The sequence below is a fragment of the Erpetoichthys calabaricus genome, chromosome 2 (assembly GCF_900747795.2).
Source record: "Erpetoichthys calabaricus chromosome 2, fErpCal1.3, whole genome shotgun sequence".
NCBI classification, from domain to species: Eukaryota; Metazoa; Chordata; class Cladistia; order Polypteriformes; family Polypteridae; genus Erpetoichthys; species Erpetoichthys calabaricus.
In genome coordinates, this window is record NC_041395.2 from 142,773,493 (window position 1) to 142,790,553 (window position 17,061).

At 38.0% G+C, this 17,061-nt stretch overlaps 1 protein-coding gene across 2 annotated transcripts in view; it reads right to left on the minus strand.

Annotated features, from left to right (window-relative positions):
• The window catches only part of LOC114646412 (inactive N-acetylated-alpha-linked acidic dipeptidase-like protein 2), a 1,943,185-nt gene that overhangs the window by 394,210 nt on the left and 1,531,914 nt on the right, over positions 1 to 17,061 (minus strand). For both annotated transcript variants that reach the window (XM_051923949.1, XM_051923950.1), the window contains one exon: positions 15,904 to 16,050. In XM_051923949.1, the coding sequence (XP_051779909.1) occupies positions 15,904 to 16,050 (147 nt within the window). The remainder of the gene's footprint in view (positions 1 to 15,903; positions 16,051 to 17,061) is intronic.

Genomic DNA, 17,061 nt, shown 5'->3' on the forward strand with positions numbered 1-17,061 from the left:
TAGGCATAAGGCCTTAGACCCAACTTTGTACTACTGATTAGTCAATGTATACTATAGTTCTGAATAAAATGCAAGACAGGCCTTATGTAAAATCCACTCAGAATAGCTGACTGACTAACTGAAAATATTTTGAACATCAAACTTGCCAATAAAAGGTGTTATTTTGCTTGTGTTCTCATTACATCCATAATGGCTACCACGGCATGACATCCTAGTACTACATACTGTACAAGCAAAGAGGAAGGCACTCTAGGAAATAATAGCTTGTTGAATATTTGAAAGGGACATGTTACAGCACATCTGTAATTTTATATCAAAAGAGCCCAGTCACAATCTTACAGTGCATGCTCTGGTCTTCCTACAAAAGAATGTCTGCATATTTCAAAGAGGCTATTTTATTCTCAGCCATAATGAGCCAGTTCTTGAAGATTTAAGAACAAGTCAAGGCATTCCAAAAACTCCTGTTTAGCTCAGGATCATGGTGACAACCATGTGGCTGGGGCATCTCAATCAAAATCTTTTCCTAAGACTCCTCCAAGAGAAATTGGGTTTGAAGCCCACAAGGCGGCTCTGTATAGCTTTTCCAAGCTAATTCCATCCACATGATGCTCTTGAGCACTATCTCTGTGGTGATCCCACCATCCCTGTTCAGAATGAGATTCTCTCTTTCACATTTCTCTTTCCACATGAGATTTCACATCACTTGTGGATTGCTTTTTGTCAGGACCCTTCACCTAAGTCTGTTTTTGCAAAGAGTAACACTAGGAGCACAGGGCAATAGATACCAGAGCTCCAAGGGGCACATTAATTGCTTAACTAGTAATAAAACAGGTAAATTAAGATAAATCATATCGGGAGAAATGAATGTGTTAAGGTCTAATATAAAAAATCTTTTAATCATTAACAATACCAACATAATAAGGAATTATTAATGGAATTCATAAGGCAGAGAGTTTTATAGTTTACTTAAAGAATGAGTTTTACCAAATCAATGACTCTTTGTTGCAAATTAATTATAAAAAGCACTAAAGCTTTCAGAGCTCTTTGGATGAGGCACACATGGCATAATGGAGTGGCACTTTGGAGTCTTGTGTTCAAATCCTACAGGTGGCTGCCACACAACATAAGTACCTGAGAGGAGTGTCAATCTAGTGCCTAAATAGGAGCCTTCCTGCTAAATGCGGATTGCTTTGCTAAGAACACTCACACTGACTCATGCATAATTCAAGAAGACTCCATTCTCTGTTCAGAAAAGGCTCTTCTCACATCCATCTTGGCACACTATAAAGTTAACAGCGTTGGAACTCTGCGACATTGGAAGAATAAGAATTAGCTTAAAGGGCGATAAACAGAACACTGCCTTGAAATGGAAAAAGGTAGGATTTGAGAATAAGGGAAGCAAAGTTAAGTCTCCCTGCAATTAATATTAGGCAGACAATTCTGCTTTCCAACAGATATAATCAGTCTAACCACAGAAGGGTCTGCATAGTGTAGTACGGCCTCTTTCCCTGGACTGCCAAACCTTTCTTCATTAAAGTTTTCTGCTATGTCTCCACTGACTCCACATGCAAAAGAGATACTGAGACCTACTCTGGCACCATGCCTGTGCTTCTTGTCAAATGGGAAGCTAGCTGGGCAAAGTAGAATGTTTCCAATCTTAATAAGCTCTGCCCTGGATAAAAAAGGCACATACTGTACATCATTATTTCATGCAACCTTAACATGGACTAATTTTGCTCTGAAAGCTGCTATATAAACTAATATCCCATCACTTTCTATGATACCTAACTCAGCACTTTGTCAGGGAAATGAGAGATGGTGCTCAGCATGTGGAAGGTAATTCTTAGAATAAACACTGAATGAAAAGTTAATAAGCTTCATGATGCTGCACTGGGAAAACTTGACATAGAAACTGGAGGTTTACTTGATAAAACATACAATAGTAGCTCATACATACTTTGTCCTTCCCTGCATTTTGATATGCACATATTTCTATTTCAAAGACCCCGTCCCCAGCACACTACTTAAATCCTGCCTTCAAGCCATAATCCCGACTGTTACAACAATAATAAACTCATCCCTTGACGCTTACTCTGTGCCACTCTCTTTTAAAATTGCTTCTGTAACCCCAATGTTAAAAAAGTCTGGTCTTGATGCTGACAATCTTAACAATTTCCGGCCTATTTCCCACTTACCTTTCCTGTCAAAAGTTCTTGAGCGTGTTGTAGCTTCCCAACTCACCAATTACTTAACCTCTAATAACTTGATGGAACCCTTTCAATCTGGTTTCAGGACGCGGCACAGCTGTGAAACTGCTCTGCTACGGGTAACCAATGATTTGCTTATGGCGGCAGACTCTGGACAAACCAGCATATTAATTCTTTTAGACCTCAGTGCAGCATTTGACACTGTCAGACATGACATTCTACTGTCCAGAATGGAGAACATGCTGAGTATCTCTGGCATTGCCCTCCAGTGGTTCAAGTCCTATCTGACTGATAGGCAAGAGTTTGTTAGTCTTGGCAACAGCAGATCCAGCTCAGTGCCAGTCACACAAGGAGTTCCTCAGGGCTCTGTTCTCGGTCCTCTGCTCTTCTGTATTTATATGCTTCCCCTTGGCCATATTATTCGTAGCTATGGACTGGGTTATCATTTTTATGCAGATGACACTCAACTCTACTTCAATGTTAAAAGTGGAACTTCATCAGAGCTTTCTCAGCTCACAACCTGCCTTAGTGAAATTAAAACCTGGATGGAGCAGAACTCTTTAAAATTAAACTGCAACAAAACTAAACTCCTGCAAATTGGGACTAAAATGCAGCTTAATAAAATGAGCTCCTTCAAAAGTCCATCTTGGCGGTGATCTCATCAGACCTGGTGTCATTTTTGATTCCTCCTTTTCTTATTCCACCCACATAAATCACATTAAGAAACTTTCTTACTTTCACCTCTGTAACATATCCCATGTTCAATCCTTCCTCTCCTTTTCTAATGCTGAGAAACTTGTCCATGCTTTTATCACATCCCGCATCGATTATTGTAATTCCCTACTGGCAGGTGCCCCTTCTAATCTTATATCACAGCTCCAGCTTATTCAAAACTCGGCTGCATGAGTCCTTACTCGAACCAGCAGCAGCGAGCACATCACACCCATCCTGATCCGTCTTCACTGGCTCTCTGTGTCTTACAGAATTGAATATAAAATTCTACTAATAACCTACAAAGCCTTAAATAACCTCGTGCCAAACTACATCAGTGACCTTTTCCATCACTATGTGCCTGCCTGCTCACTAAGGTCCTCTGATTCTGGTAATCTTGTTGTGCCCCTCACTAATCTACACTCCATGGGTGACAGGGCCTTCAGCTGTATAGCGCCCAGACTCTGGAATGACCTACCGAAATTAATCAGGTCAGCTGACTCCATGAATTCTTTTAAAAAACAACTCAAAACTCATCTGTTTAGGAAGGCTTTTAGCTCTGCGTGACTTTATTACCCTTCTCTCAGTTTACCTCTCTGTCAAGATGTTCATGTAACCTGTATGTGTGTGCGCTAGACCATCAATTATGTTGTCTGTTAGGCTTTTTTTTTCTCTGAATTCACTGTCTTAATCTTCTTTATTTATTTTTCTGGTTTGTAAAATGCTATATAGTGTATACCCTGCCGTTCTGTCTTATATTCTGTAAGTGCCTTGAGCATGGGAAAGGCGCTATATAAATAAAATGTATTATTATTATTATTATTATCTAAAAATTAGTGATAAGAACACAATTTTAAAAAGCACAATGAATTCCTGGATGTTTCCTTTTACCACACAGGTAGATTACTGAAACTCTTCTTCCAAAGGTCCTCTGAAAAATAAAAGTATTGATATATTACAAGCAGATGTCAGTGCCACATGGGTTGGATGGGCATTCCGTCCAGAGGAGAGCAAGGAACCACACCCAGAAGAGATGGCCAGAAGTGATGGACAGACAACCCATCACTTATGAAAGACGCTGCAGGGGGTGTATCATTCCCCCACGATGTGACAGGGCAGCAGCCCTCTGTATCGGCACCAATTTGGGAACCAGCAGGGAATTCTGGGAGATGGAGGTCGGCACCAGAGCCCTGCTGGGGACCATGGTTGCCGTCAGCGGGTGCTTTCAGGAGATGCACTCCCCAATCTATGGGACTACCACATGACCCGGAAGTACTTCCATTGGGCAGTGGCACTGGAAGTACTCCTGGGTCCTCAATAAAAGGGACCTCACTCCTTTGTCCAGGCGAGTCAGAGCCGGGAGGACGTGGAGCAACACTCAATTGGAGGAGGGCAGTGGGGTGGTGAAATGTGAGGTGAATTGTATAGAAAGAGAAAGGATTTTGGTACTTATGCTTTTTGTTACTTGGTGGAAGTGTGTTGAATAAACACTTCTTTATTCGAACTCGGACTCTTGTGTTATCGTGTTTGGGGCTTACTGATGCCCCGGGTTCCATCACAAAGTCAAAAATACCACCGCCAGTGTCCTCACACTAGCACAACAATGCTATGACCACTCAGCCAGCCTGACAACACCAATGTGCTGTCTGATACAGAGTAATTTTGTAAAGTCTACTCCTGTCTTACAAAGCTGTACTAAGACCTTAGACCCCTGTCATGGATGCTTTGCACATAAAAGCATCAAAATTGTTTGATGTTAGACTTATTGCAACTCAGGCAGAGTGTTCTTTTCATTAGTTGCAGCTTTTCTCAGCATTTTTTATGTATTTATTTAGTTATTTGCATAATAACCTATGTTATTTCATCTTTTACATTTGATGTTTTGACTTGATCAATCAAAGGTAAGAGAAAGCCATAGACCAATTAGGAAAGACTGCCTCAACCTTTCATGCTTTGATTGTAGCACTTAGATGAGGTTCAACCTGCACTACATACTGTCTCTTTTTTCCCCATGTACAGCAAGACTAAGGTTGGATGGAGTTGTGGTGATGGTTAATATTCTCAATCCCACTCAACTTAGTCCAGGACAGGTACCACTTCTCCAACAAGCAGTTATATTCTTCAAAACCCCATGTCAGCAGCAGCAATAGACACCTGGGGTGTGTTGAGTTTCTATGGGAAATAATAGAAGTGACTCCTGCAAGGTTGGAGTGATGCCAGAAGTACTGTACTTCTGGTATAAGCCTTTCAAGGGCCACAACCTCCTCACTCAGAATGGCTTGGTGTTGTGATTTGGTTACAAATATAATTTTATGTGGCTTTTTGTTAAATCTTTTGATCCTTTATAGAATGTGAGGATTTCAAATTTGTCATTACTGTTTTCAAGTAAAAGTTATTTAACATAGATGAATAATTTCTCATTGTTTTCGTTGTCATTTTGTTTATAGTGGGTGCCGCCATTTTGGGGAGCGGATGTTAGCACTATGCTAGGTAAACAACCTAGAAGTTCGTGACCATTGACATCATTGTCCCTGCATTTCATCTGAGTTTAAGGAGAAATAACCAAAAAGACCACTGCATTTATACAGTGTGTAGTTAGTGTTTCCTGGTAAACAACCTCTGCTCTACGTAGTTTCAACAAAGGTTTAGGGTTTTGATTTTTGGTTTGATGACAGTGCATATTTGAATTCCTAATTATAAATCTTTGCTTTTCTTTTGTCTAACATCTCTTCTTCTGATTATTTATAAAATTTCTATTAACCCTTCCATGGCAGAATACTTGGAGTCAGAAGAGGAGTAGAGGCAACAACTCAACTAGCAGGATGCCAGCAGATAACAGAAAAGAAAGGCTAGGAGTTTGAAAGGATTATATAAAACTTAACATCTAGTAGTTAGTCTCGAAGTAGTGAATTTAGTGAGGCTCAGAGGGGCATAACATATGTCGGTATGTTGGCTCCTTGGTTGTGTTATCCTTCCTTGTATTTTTATTTTTCTCTTAATAAATATGTGTTGCTAATAAATAAAAATTTAAACATGATCACAAAAAGAAGACAAAGCAAAGCAATAAAAGAAAACCTATCACCTCTAAGAGTTGGATGATGTTACTCTGGAGGTGGTGCAGTGGTAGCGCTGCTGCCTCGCAGTTAGGAGACCCGGGTTCGAGTTTGCATGATCTCCCCGTGTCTGCGTGGGTTTTCTCCGGGTACTCAGGTTTCCTCCCACAGCCCAAAGACATGCAGGTTAGGTGCATTGGCGATCCTAAATTGTCCCTGGTGTGTGTGTGTGCCCTGCAGCAGGCTGGTGCCCTGCCTAGGGTTTGTTTCCTGCCTTGCACCCTGTGTTGGCTGGGATTGGCTACAGCAGACCCCCGTGACCCTGTTGTTAGGATATGGCAGTTTGAATAATGGATGGATGGATGAATTGAAATGTATATTGAAGTAAAGTCAGCATTAGTTGATGCCTAAACTTGCATCTTAGACATCATCCATCCATCCATTTTCCAACCCGCTGAATCCGAACACAGGGTCACGGGGGTCTGCTGGAGCCAATCCCAGCCAACACAGGGCACAAGGCAGGAACCAATCCCAGGCAGGGTGCCAACCCACCACAGGACACACACAAACACACCCACACACCAAGCACATACTAGGGCCAATTTAGAATCGCCAATCCACCTAACCTGCATGTCTTTGGACTGTGGGAGGAAACCGGAGTGCCCGGAGGAAACCCACACAGACACGGGGAGAACATGCAAACTCCACGCAGGGAGGACCCCGGGAAACGAACCCGGGTCTCCTAACTGCGAGGCAGCAGCGCTACCACTGCGCCACCGTGCCACCCATCTTAGACATCATATACACATAATTTGAAATCTACACACAACAGCATTAAAATTCAACAAGAATTAAGAAGAGCCATGAGAAGATTTATCAACACATGTATAGATATTAGGGTTGCCAGCTGGTTCCATAATTCCAGGCAGCTGTGGCCTATTGAGGGTTTTCTGACTTGCTAAATCAGAGGACTAATCACACATTTTAAACAGGATAAAAGGACAGATTTTTCTCTTTATAATCTCCATGTACAGATTTGGCAATGAGGAAAGATCAAGCCATGATTTTACTAATTTCCCTGGAAAGCGAACCAAGGGAAATATTAAATTTAAATATAGGTTAACCACAAAAGAGAGTGCAACAAAGATTAATATGGGTTATTTTTCTGGCCTTTGCTGTGGATATTGTAAAATCTTATAAAAAGTTCTCTAGCCCCAAAGAGTTGCTGGGGCAATTAGGGTATTACTGTGGAATCAGATAAAGAGAAAAATCCATGACAGTGGTCAGAAAACATGAAAGTACGATTTTGAGAGCATATGCTTTTTGCTAGGAAGCCCAGACTATACAAAGTATGTCTGGAAATGGAATTCACAAGGGATATGCTAGTGTTGTGCCAGTCACGAGAATCAAAAGAGGATCTAGTGGAACATACTATAGAAAGGGTCTGCCTGTTTTTTTTAAACTCCCTCGAATCTGCCTACTGGCAAAAACAAAATGTGAGCAACTGCAAGAATGGTGTTAACTGGACCAGGAGATGCGTGTGCGTTTGAGAAAATGTACTTACAGTCGTTTAAAACCCAAGGAAGCAGCTCCCATAAACCAAGGAGCTAAACTGTAAGTAAAGTCAAAGCAAGGATTCCAGTAGTCATCAAATAGAAGATGTGTTGTCACTAAACCTAAGATGCTAAAACTGTAAATAAAGTCAAAAAGTGGAATACTATCAGTCATGAACCAGAAGACATAATACTAATTCCACAAGACTGAAGTTCTTTAAGACACGGTATGAATTCATAATCTCAGATGCTGCACTGGTTTATCTTGTGGGATTTTAAAGCAAAGCATGCGAGATGTGGTGCGCATTGCCAAATAAGTGGCAGCCCTTTGCAAAAGTGCAGAGTGCCTTAGTGATATAGTCACAAAATGCCTGGGCTAAAAAATGGTGAGGTAATTCACTTGAATCCCACAACAAACACACAACAGAGCAACAGGGAAAATCTAATTAAAACAAAACCATTTTGTAAGGAAATCCTAATCTGTAATACATAGGGAACTAGATATCTTTCTATCCTAATGTCTGACCCTCTAATGGAGACTGCAAGGCAATGAACAGCTGACAGGAAATCCTTTATACAAAAAAAAGAGGACAGCAGAATGTTCTCTTTTGGAGGTGAGACCCTGTTAATCTCAGATGGAAGTGAGAACTTTTTAAAGTCTGAACAGACAGGTTCACACAAGTTCTAGTACTGTATATGATATGTCTAATGTTTTGGACAGTTTTGACAAGAAAAAGTGTAAAGAAGACACCCCATTAAACACACAGTGGAACAATCATTACAGGGTAGCCTTTTTCCTTTATTTTGTCTTTTTTGTGCACAATGAGCTCTCACTTAGCTTGTGTTGTCCTAAAATAAACACACTGTTTTTGCAATTGCGAACTCTGGAATGATTCTGGACATAGTTAAAAATCAGAAGCAACTCCCTTTTAGAACTTGAAGCAAACAGCTTCAGTGAAAACATTCACCATCTTATCACCACCAAGGTTTGCCCAGAAAAAGGCCTGGCATGCTACTGGAATTAAAAAACAAATAAGATGACATAGCAAGAGATGTTAAACTAATCAGGAAGACAGCAAAACTAGCTATGCATTAACCACAGGAAGGAAACAATTATGATGAAAATTAATTATATTAAAAAAGATCCATGTGAAAGAAATAATTGGCTATGCATTAAATTATTTAATGATATTAGATACATTATTGGTGACATGGTAGAGCAGCAGTTAGTGCTGTTGCTTCATGGATCTAGTGTCCTGGGATGAAATCTAGTGCCCTAGTTGGAGTCCATGTACAGTTTGTTTGTCCACCCCATAGGTGCAAGTTTTTTTTTCCACATCACCAAAGACATTAAAGTTACATTAGTTGGCATTTCCAAACAGTCATGTATGTGTGTGACTGGGACCTGTAATGGACTCGTCTCCTGTCCAAGGCTGTTTCTCATCTTGTGCCTAGTGCTGCCTCTCTGCTACCCTGAATTATGTTTGAGAGTGTTTATATTATTTACATTTTTATTTAATATTCATATTTTATTGCAATTGTCTCCCAATAAATGAAGAAAGAATGTGAAGAAAGAAATGCATAGATGGATAGATAAGGATTTGTTAGCAATTTTTCATCTTGCATTTTTTCACTCTAACCCTTTTCATAGTTATCAAACATATTATATAACTAACTGCTCAGTCTGCCCAAAGACACACTGACTATAAAAAAGTATTAGCATTCACTTTCACTTTACTTGGAATGCTTTAGGTTATCGTATTTTATTAGAAACCATTAATTTTAACATATTTCTGTGAAATTTCTTCTTCATAGGCATCATGGAAATCATTATACTGGTATGCTGGAAACAAACGTACAGGGATACTTCTAAATTAGTCAGAAACAAATACAAAAATAACTGACTCCATAAGCATTATTTCCTTCCAGTTAATAATTTGTAGGGAAACCATTTGAAGAAATTATAACTAAGGTTCTTTAAATATGTTGCATGTTTCTCCCGGTTTAGTACATCTAGTCAGAGCAATTTGCACCTTTATTTTTACTGCAACTTGATATTAAACTGACTCCTGCAGATTCCCAGTTTATCCTCAATCTTTCTTTCAACCATCTACTGTCCCCTACAACCTTGCACTTTTTTCCCTTTATAAAATTCCAATTGGTGACTCTTAACATATATATATACAGTATATATATATACACACACACTGTATATATGTTATATATACATATATATGTATGTCTCGCACTTCCAAATGAACATCGCTTTCCCAGTCCCAGTCTCATCAATGAAAACACTCCATCCTTACTTTTCCCCCATGGTCCTTCATCAGCCTTTAACATGTCATAGTATATTTTGAGAATTTCACCAGCTAGAAAACTGTATCAAGTGTTCCTTGGCTGTTTATTTTTTTGTTTTCTCGACATCTTTGATTTTCAGCAGTTAATTTTGGTCCTGATGTAAATAAAGCATGATGCTACCATCATCACACTTCGTAGTAGGAAACAATATAGTTTAAGTTTGATCAAATCTGATGAAAGAGTCATAGAGTCCCCTTCATGTGGGCTGGTAGAAAATCAAGATATAATGTGAGCCAACTGCATTAGTGACTTCCTCTTTGTCTCTCTTATGATATGCAGTTTTATGAAGTATTAGGCAACTGTTGTTACATGCAGTTTCTTTTGTTGTAGAGTTATGTAAAAGTTGCCACAAACTTCCCGGTGACCTTTTTAACTACTGCCATTTTCATCTGCCTTTCTGCACAGATAGTCATGTATACCCATGAAAGGAATGGTGATTTTAAAAAGCATCTTCCTGGATTTATTCTTAATGTTTGCCTTCTTTCATGATATACTGTTGAGGTATATTAACTGTTCGTGGGACATCCCATGAAAGGCACCTTTAAATTATACATATGTGAAATACCTTAGCTGCACCAAAGTCAGCCCCATTCTACTACTTTTGCAATTTTTGCAAGCATTTAGTTGTACCTGAGGCTATTTGAGTGTGTCATAGTAAATGAGGTGAATATTCATTTAATCAGTCTTTAGGAAATTATATTATCAGAAAATAATGTAGAAAATCTAAGGAAATGAATACTTGTTTCAGGCACTAGATAACACGTGAAACAAAATTAATTTGGCTGAGCCCTCTTTAGAGGTGATTAAGAAACGTGCCATTAGGTGACAGGGTACATGCATCCTACATGGCTATTCTACCATAATGTGCTACGTGAATATTATATGAAACCGAAGCCCTCCACGTATCAATGGAGGTGAGCAAAACTGAGAAGCAGGTGCACCAATGGGTTAAAAAGTTCAGGTACATAGGCACACATGATGAAGTGGAGCATTGTTTTTATGAAAAATGTAAGTTAAAGCTCCTAAAACAGCACATACCTAATGTGACTCACCAGCTGCTCCCAAAGCATGCCCACACACTATGACTAGGCCACTCATGCTAGTTCTAATATTTTTACAATGGCACTCCTTTTTCGGGCAGACTTTTTGGTCGTTGCTGAATTTGTCCCAATTTAAAATAAGAAAAAATAGCATGATTAACCTATTTAAAATGTGCTATGTAACAAATGTGATTACTTGAATCAGTAGCAGGCCCATAGATTAAGATGCAGTAGTTTTATAAAAGGATATCCTGTCATTAAAAACATGTTGTCTAATCTTCAGATGTGTTACTTTATTCATATATCATGATGTACAGTACCTTCACATATCATCCTGCCTGATATTTCCAGAAGCGCACTTGCTGTGTATTTTTTTATGAGATAACAGATTAATTATTTTTTGCTCTTCTGTTTATTGATATTAGCACCTAATAATACTCCTTCCAGGGTTGTTTTTGTGCCAGGAATCTATTTTTCATTATCAGAATTATGTTTCAACATTTCATTTCGATTTTACATTTTTACTTTGAACTGTATCCACCTCTGTTTTGTGTAATGTGGGAGTTGCCTTTGTGTATCCGATATCTGAACACCATCGCGGTTGCTGGGAGTGTAGTGACGTAATTTGCAACCCCTGTGCTAATTCACAATGGGTTAAGAGGACACCATTTTGAAACTTCTGTGGATAAACTCTATCATTGCGTGACATTTTGCTGTTTAAAAAATCCTTTTGCAATTTCCAGTATGTGTCTTGTTTTCTTGACTGTTTTAGTTTGATATTTGTGTCCCATCTTGGCTTTGATTGTCTGTGCTTATGATCTCTTGGTTTTTGACTTTTTGACCAGATCTTCTGATCAGTCTCTTAAAAAACTACAGAATGCATTATAAACATGCTACATTATTGTGTGTATAATCTTCTATACAGATTCATAGTTTTGTGTACAGATTAGCACTCTACAGTATGAATAGCATCACGCAAAACCAATGAGGCTATTCAACAAGTAAGAAATATAATAGAGTAAGAAATTAGCCTGAGTAAGAAATTAGCCTGAAATGTGTCAAATTTACTCCACACGTAGAGTGCATAGGGCTGAAGAAACATGACCATGGTTATTTTGAGCATAGACCTTAAAGTACTAAATTTAAGTATTTAAATCCTAATACCCTTAAAAGTTTATTTTCTAAGTTATGGAAAAAAGTTCCACTGAAGCATGGAATTACTCTTTTCTCTGATAGCTGGGGTATTTTCTGTTGTTTGTGTCCTGTTCTTTCATTCTTTCCTTGCATATCAAAACAAACATTCACTCCATTAAGCCTTTTGATTTAGATGAGGTGGAGAAAGCAATATGACAGTTATGATGAACATTCCTATTATTCACCTACCCAAATTCACTTACCCTGGAGCCACTGACGACTACTATTATGAACTGATAAGCACAGTGAAAATACTGAAAATGTATATGTACTATGATTACCGTTTCAGTGCTTGTCCCTGTCTACTAGCAAATCTATTTGCGATCACATAAAGCAAAGTTAATCCTGCACATTCTGTTCTGCATAAAATTGACATAAAGCATGCATTTATATGCTGCAGACCATTCGCTTTGAAAAAAGAACCAAAAATGCTCTGAGGGAAGGAAAAAAATGAATAGGCATACATGAATATACACAATAGATTAAAATTGCCAATCTGTTAAACACTGCAGCTACATAAGAAATGATGACATTACAATGGCAAGAGAGATGTGCAAAAATGTACAGTCTGGCACATACTGTATGACAGCTTCCCCTGTGCCCTGGCCAAGAGCTAAAAACGTTAACCTCAATTAATATGAGAGCATGAGTTAGAATTTGTTTATATCCAAGTTCCTCTTAAAGTGCAGATATATCAACCTTTAAAATAAGCACATTTGTCATGAGGTGGTGCATAAAAATCAAAAGTACAAGACAGCTGAAAGGCATAGTGTGGATTATAGGTGTTAAAAAGTCTGGAGGACAGAAACTGTGAAATAAAGTAAAACAAAAAGAAATTGTATACAATGGCAAATAATAGTAATTTGAGTTATACATTTATAAACAAATATTTACAACCATTTTATCAAACTGAGGCAAGTGCTTTTCTATTAATTCTACGAGGCTAGGTTGGAAGAGTAGATACATTTGCATGCTTTAATGAATAAAAAGGTCTCTTTGTAATTCTGTCCTTGGACTGTTACTTTTTTCTGATTTATATTGATATTGATTCCGGTGTATATAGGAAAGTTGTGAAATTTGCAAATAACGTCAAATTTGAAGGAATGGCACACACTAAGGAGAAAGAGAGAGAAAGAAAGAGAGAGAATTTGGGAGCCTGCACTCATCACACAACAAACAACCTCAGGATCCCAATTAGGACCCAAATGCAGCCATGCAACAGGTGACACCTCAGCACCACACTAGTTCAGATGGAGTTGAACAGTGTGACTTTTTTTTTACTGTGGCTGGGGTGCCAATCTTGCCACCAACCCCCATATTTTCCCTTGCAAGTCGGAGGACATGCATGCAGGGACACTAAGGAGCCAGCAGAAAATTCAAAAAGCCAAGCTTCAGAACTGGGCATACACTTAGAAAATGCACTTTAATGTAGAAAAGTGCAAAGTGCTACATGTGGACAAAAGAAATGCCAATTATAAACTCAAGATGGAAGACATGTTTTCATCTTCTAATCAATGTGCAAAAGCAATTAAAAAGGCAAATAAAATGTTAGATTATATTGTAAAAACTATTAAATATAAACTGAGAGATCTTATGCTTAGACTATATGATGCACTAGTGAAGCTACATCAAGAGTTTTCACTGCAATTCTGGTCACCACCCTACAAGAAAGACAGCAACAGTGCAGAGAATAAATGCATGCTAGGACTTGAGCAGACTCTCATATACGAAATGTAGGGGAAGTATTATAATCGTTGAAAGATTCAATGTCGAGATTTTGATGAATCTCAATGTTTTAGACTTCCCTGACTTTCTCGTATATGAAATATAGGGAAAGTATTGGAATCCTCCAAAAATTCCATTTCGAGATTTTGAAGAATCTCGATATCTTAGACCTCCCTAAGTCCGAAAATACCATTTTTGGAATTATGTCTGTGTGTCTGTCCGTATGTGTGTGTGTAAACACAATAACTCGAGTATGCTTTCACTTAGGTCAACCAAATATTGCATACAAATATGAGGTACAAAATATAGATTTCTATCATCTTTTGGGCTATTTCTGTTAACCGAAAGTGTACTTTACCTTTTATTCATGCAGCTGATTTATTCAACTTAACTTTTATAATAATTGTTCAATATATTATTAATATTATTATGAATTAAAAGATTATTCATTTGCACTGTCACAGCCAATCATAATGAAAAAATATTAAGATAATTTTTTAATTAAGAACAGTTTTTACTGTTTTTCAGCTTTGCATTGTAGCTTTTTGGTCTAGTTATCTGCTTAACTGTTTGTTCATATGTAGTGGTGCATCTATCTATCTATCTATCTATCTATCTATCTATCTATCTATCTATCTATCTATCTATCTATCTATCTATCTATCTATCTATCTATCTATCTATCTATCTATCTATCAGCTGTTTTAATGAATGTTTCAATGTATATAAAATTTAAATCTAAGCTGAAGGTTCACTATTTCATTTCAGCCTAGCATCTACTAAAGCTGATATGTACTGGGTGTTGGTGTATCAAAATTAACAGCAATCCTGCTAGTCTTTGCTAACCCATTACAAATGTGTTCTCTTAATTCCAAAGAGACACTCTTATTTGTACTGCTTTATCTTTTAGCCAAGTTAACAGACACAACTTTGAAGTATATGAAATAATGAATGTCACCACAGTGTTGCCCTGCCTCCCATATGGAGTCGATTAAGCCAGACCACATCAATTTTATTAATTTCATTAGATTTTTTATTTATTTCAAAATGCAGAAATTTTAAAAGAATGTTTGATAATTTCAAAATATCTTCTCCGGGGAGCTAATGTCAGTTACACCCCTCTAAGAAAGTCATTATATAAGAATAAGTCAAATTAAATTGAAATTTGCATTAACTCGGATGTCTTGATTAGTTCTCTTTTAGTTGCTTTTCTAGAATTTCTTGCAATAGTATGAACATTTACAGTATAATGTGTATTCGCAATTCTGATTTATTAAAAGAACAAAATCTTCATCTACAAGTCTTCCAAGCAATGGCAGCTATGATTATATCACCCATCCATCCATCCATTTTCCAACCCGCTGAATCCAAACATAGGGTCACGGGGGTCTGCTGGAGCCAATCCCAGCCAACACAGGGCACAAGGCAGGAACCAATCCTGGGCAGGGTGCCAACCCACCACAGTGATTATATCACATTTTGGATAAACAACTTTTGTAATAAGAGTATCGGCACACTGCCAGTCAGCCATAGGTGATGCCAAATCAATAATATTTTTGAGGTAGTACACTGTCTATGGCCCAAAGGTGCAAATTTTTTTGTTTACTCCTTTCACTTACATTTTTACCTCCTTTCCATCTATACATCCATTTTATAAACTCCAATTTTCCTTTACGAGGACGTGCGGAAGTGGCAAGTGTCCCAGCATCAATGTGTAAAAGCAGCACTGAGCGGGACACTAGTCTGTTGACACACTAAGGCACACATGCATATTTAATTAGAAAAAAGGTACAGTTTAACATAATTTGCATATCCTTTGACTGTGGGAGGAATCCTATATGAATACAGGGAGTACCTACTAATTTCCCTCAAAGGGGAATCAAACTGGAATTCAAGCATTTATTTAACCCATGTAATCCAAATGTAGGGTTACTAAGGGACAAAGCCTATCCCAGCTGTACTGGGTGTAAGTAAGCAACCAATCCATAATGGCCCATTGCAGGAAACACACACACACCAATCCTTAAATTTACTCAGTGAAAAGGCAATGGAACTTTACCTCTTGCATTTTTGCATCTTGATATGAGAACTCAATGGATGGAATTCCAAGACGGCTTGCAAAGTAATCAGCATCCCCTTGCATTTGGACAGATATGATGTTTGGTCTGGAGCACTTCTCCTTCTTTGTGCAGTTTAAGGAGAGTTTCTGAAAAGAAAGTTCCAAATCTGATCAGGAAAAAGGCTACACATTAAGGGGTAATGGTAAAGTGTGTTTTAACAAGGCAAAAGAGCAACATACATTTTTCAATCAGTAAAATTACAATAGTAGACAATATTTTTAACTTATTGACTACATTATATCACCTGGAAAGTACAATTCTAAACAAGAATGCAACTTATAGCCCATTTAAATAAAAGTAAGTATAAGGATGTATATGTATATGTAAATGTAAGCTTTTATCTTAAAACCTTCTATTTGTCTCTCTTTTCTGATCTCTTAAGAAAGAAATTCACCTAGACATAAATATACAGTCTTAACAGGCAAAGGCTTCATTTGTCAGGTTTTCCTTTCTATATCACCACAGCTCATCCATGTTTTAGTTATTGGAGGCAATTGTGACAGGTGCAAAGGCCCACAAGGGTCCATCAGTCACTAGTACAGATACCCCTGAAGAAGGTGCCTAGACATGCACCATTGCTTCTCATAGATGATTTCCAAATTTAACTGATTTTAACAGTGAAATCATGATAGAGACCAGCCTCACATATCACCCTCATCACAGAAGTAACACTAAGTCACTTGGGAAACATCAGATAGGCACAGAGAGTGTTGAGATTGACCCACCTAACCTCTGTCAGATCTGTTAAACAGGGTGCACAATTCTTTCCGCTCTGCTTTTCACTGAACAAGACTAGCAAATAAAACTCTCTTTACCTCCAATAAATTGCAAAAAGACAGACAGAGGCTTTCTTACACTATTTTCTCTGGGAGAGGTGCACAAGAGAAAACAGATACAGTCAACCCCAAAAAAATCTATTATATAGATAGATGACAATAACCAATGCCAGGCAAAGGACACCAAAGGGGATATTTTGTTTAGGATAAGGGGTATGTTACATGGGCAGATACTGTAGATAGTAGCTTGACAAGAGAAAATGTTGCTCAAATATTAAAAGCTATTCTTTGTTTACCTTGAAGAACTTTAGTTCTTTACAG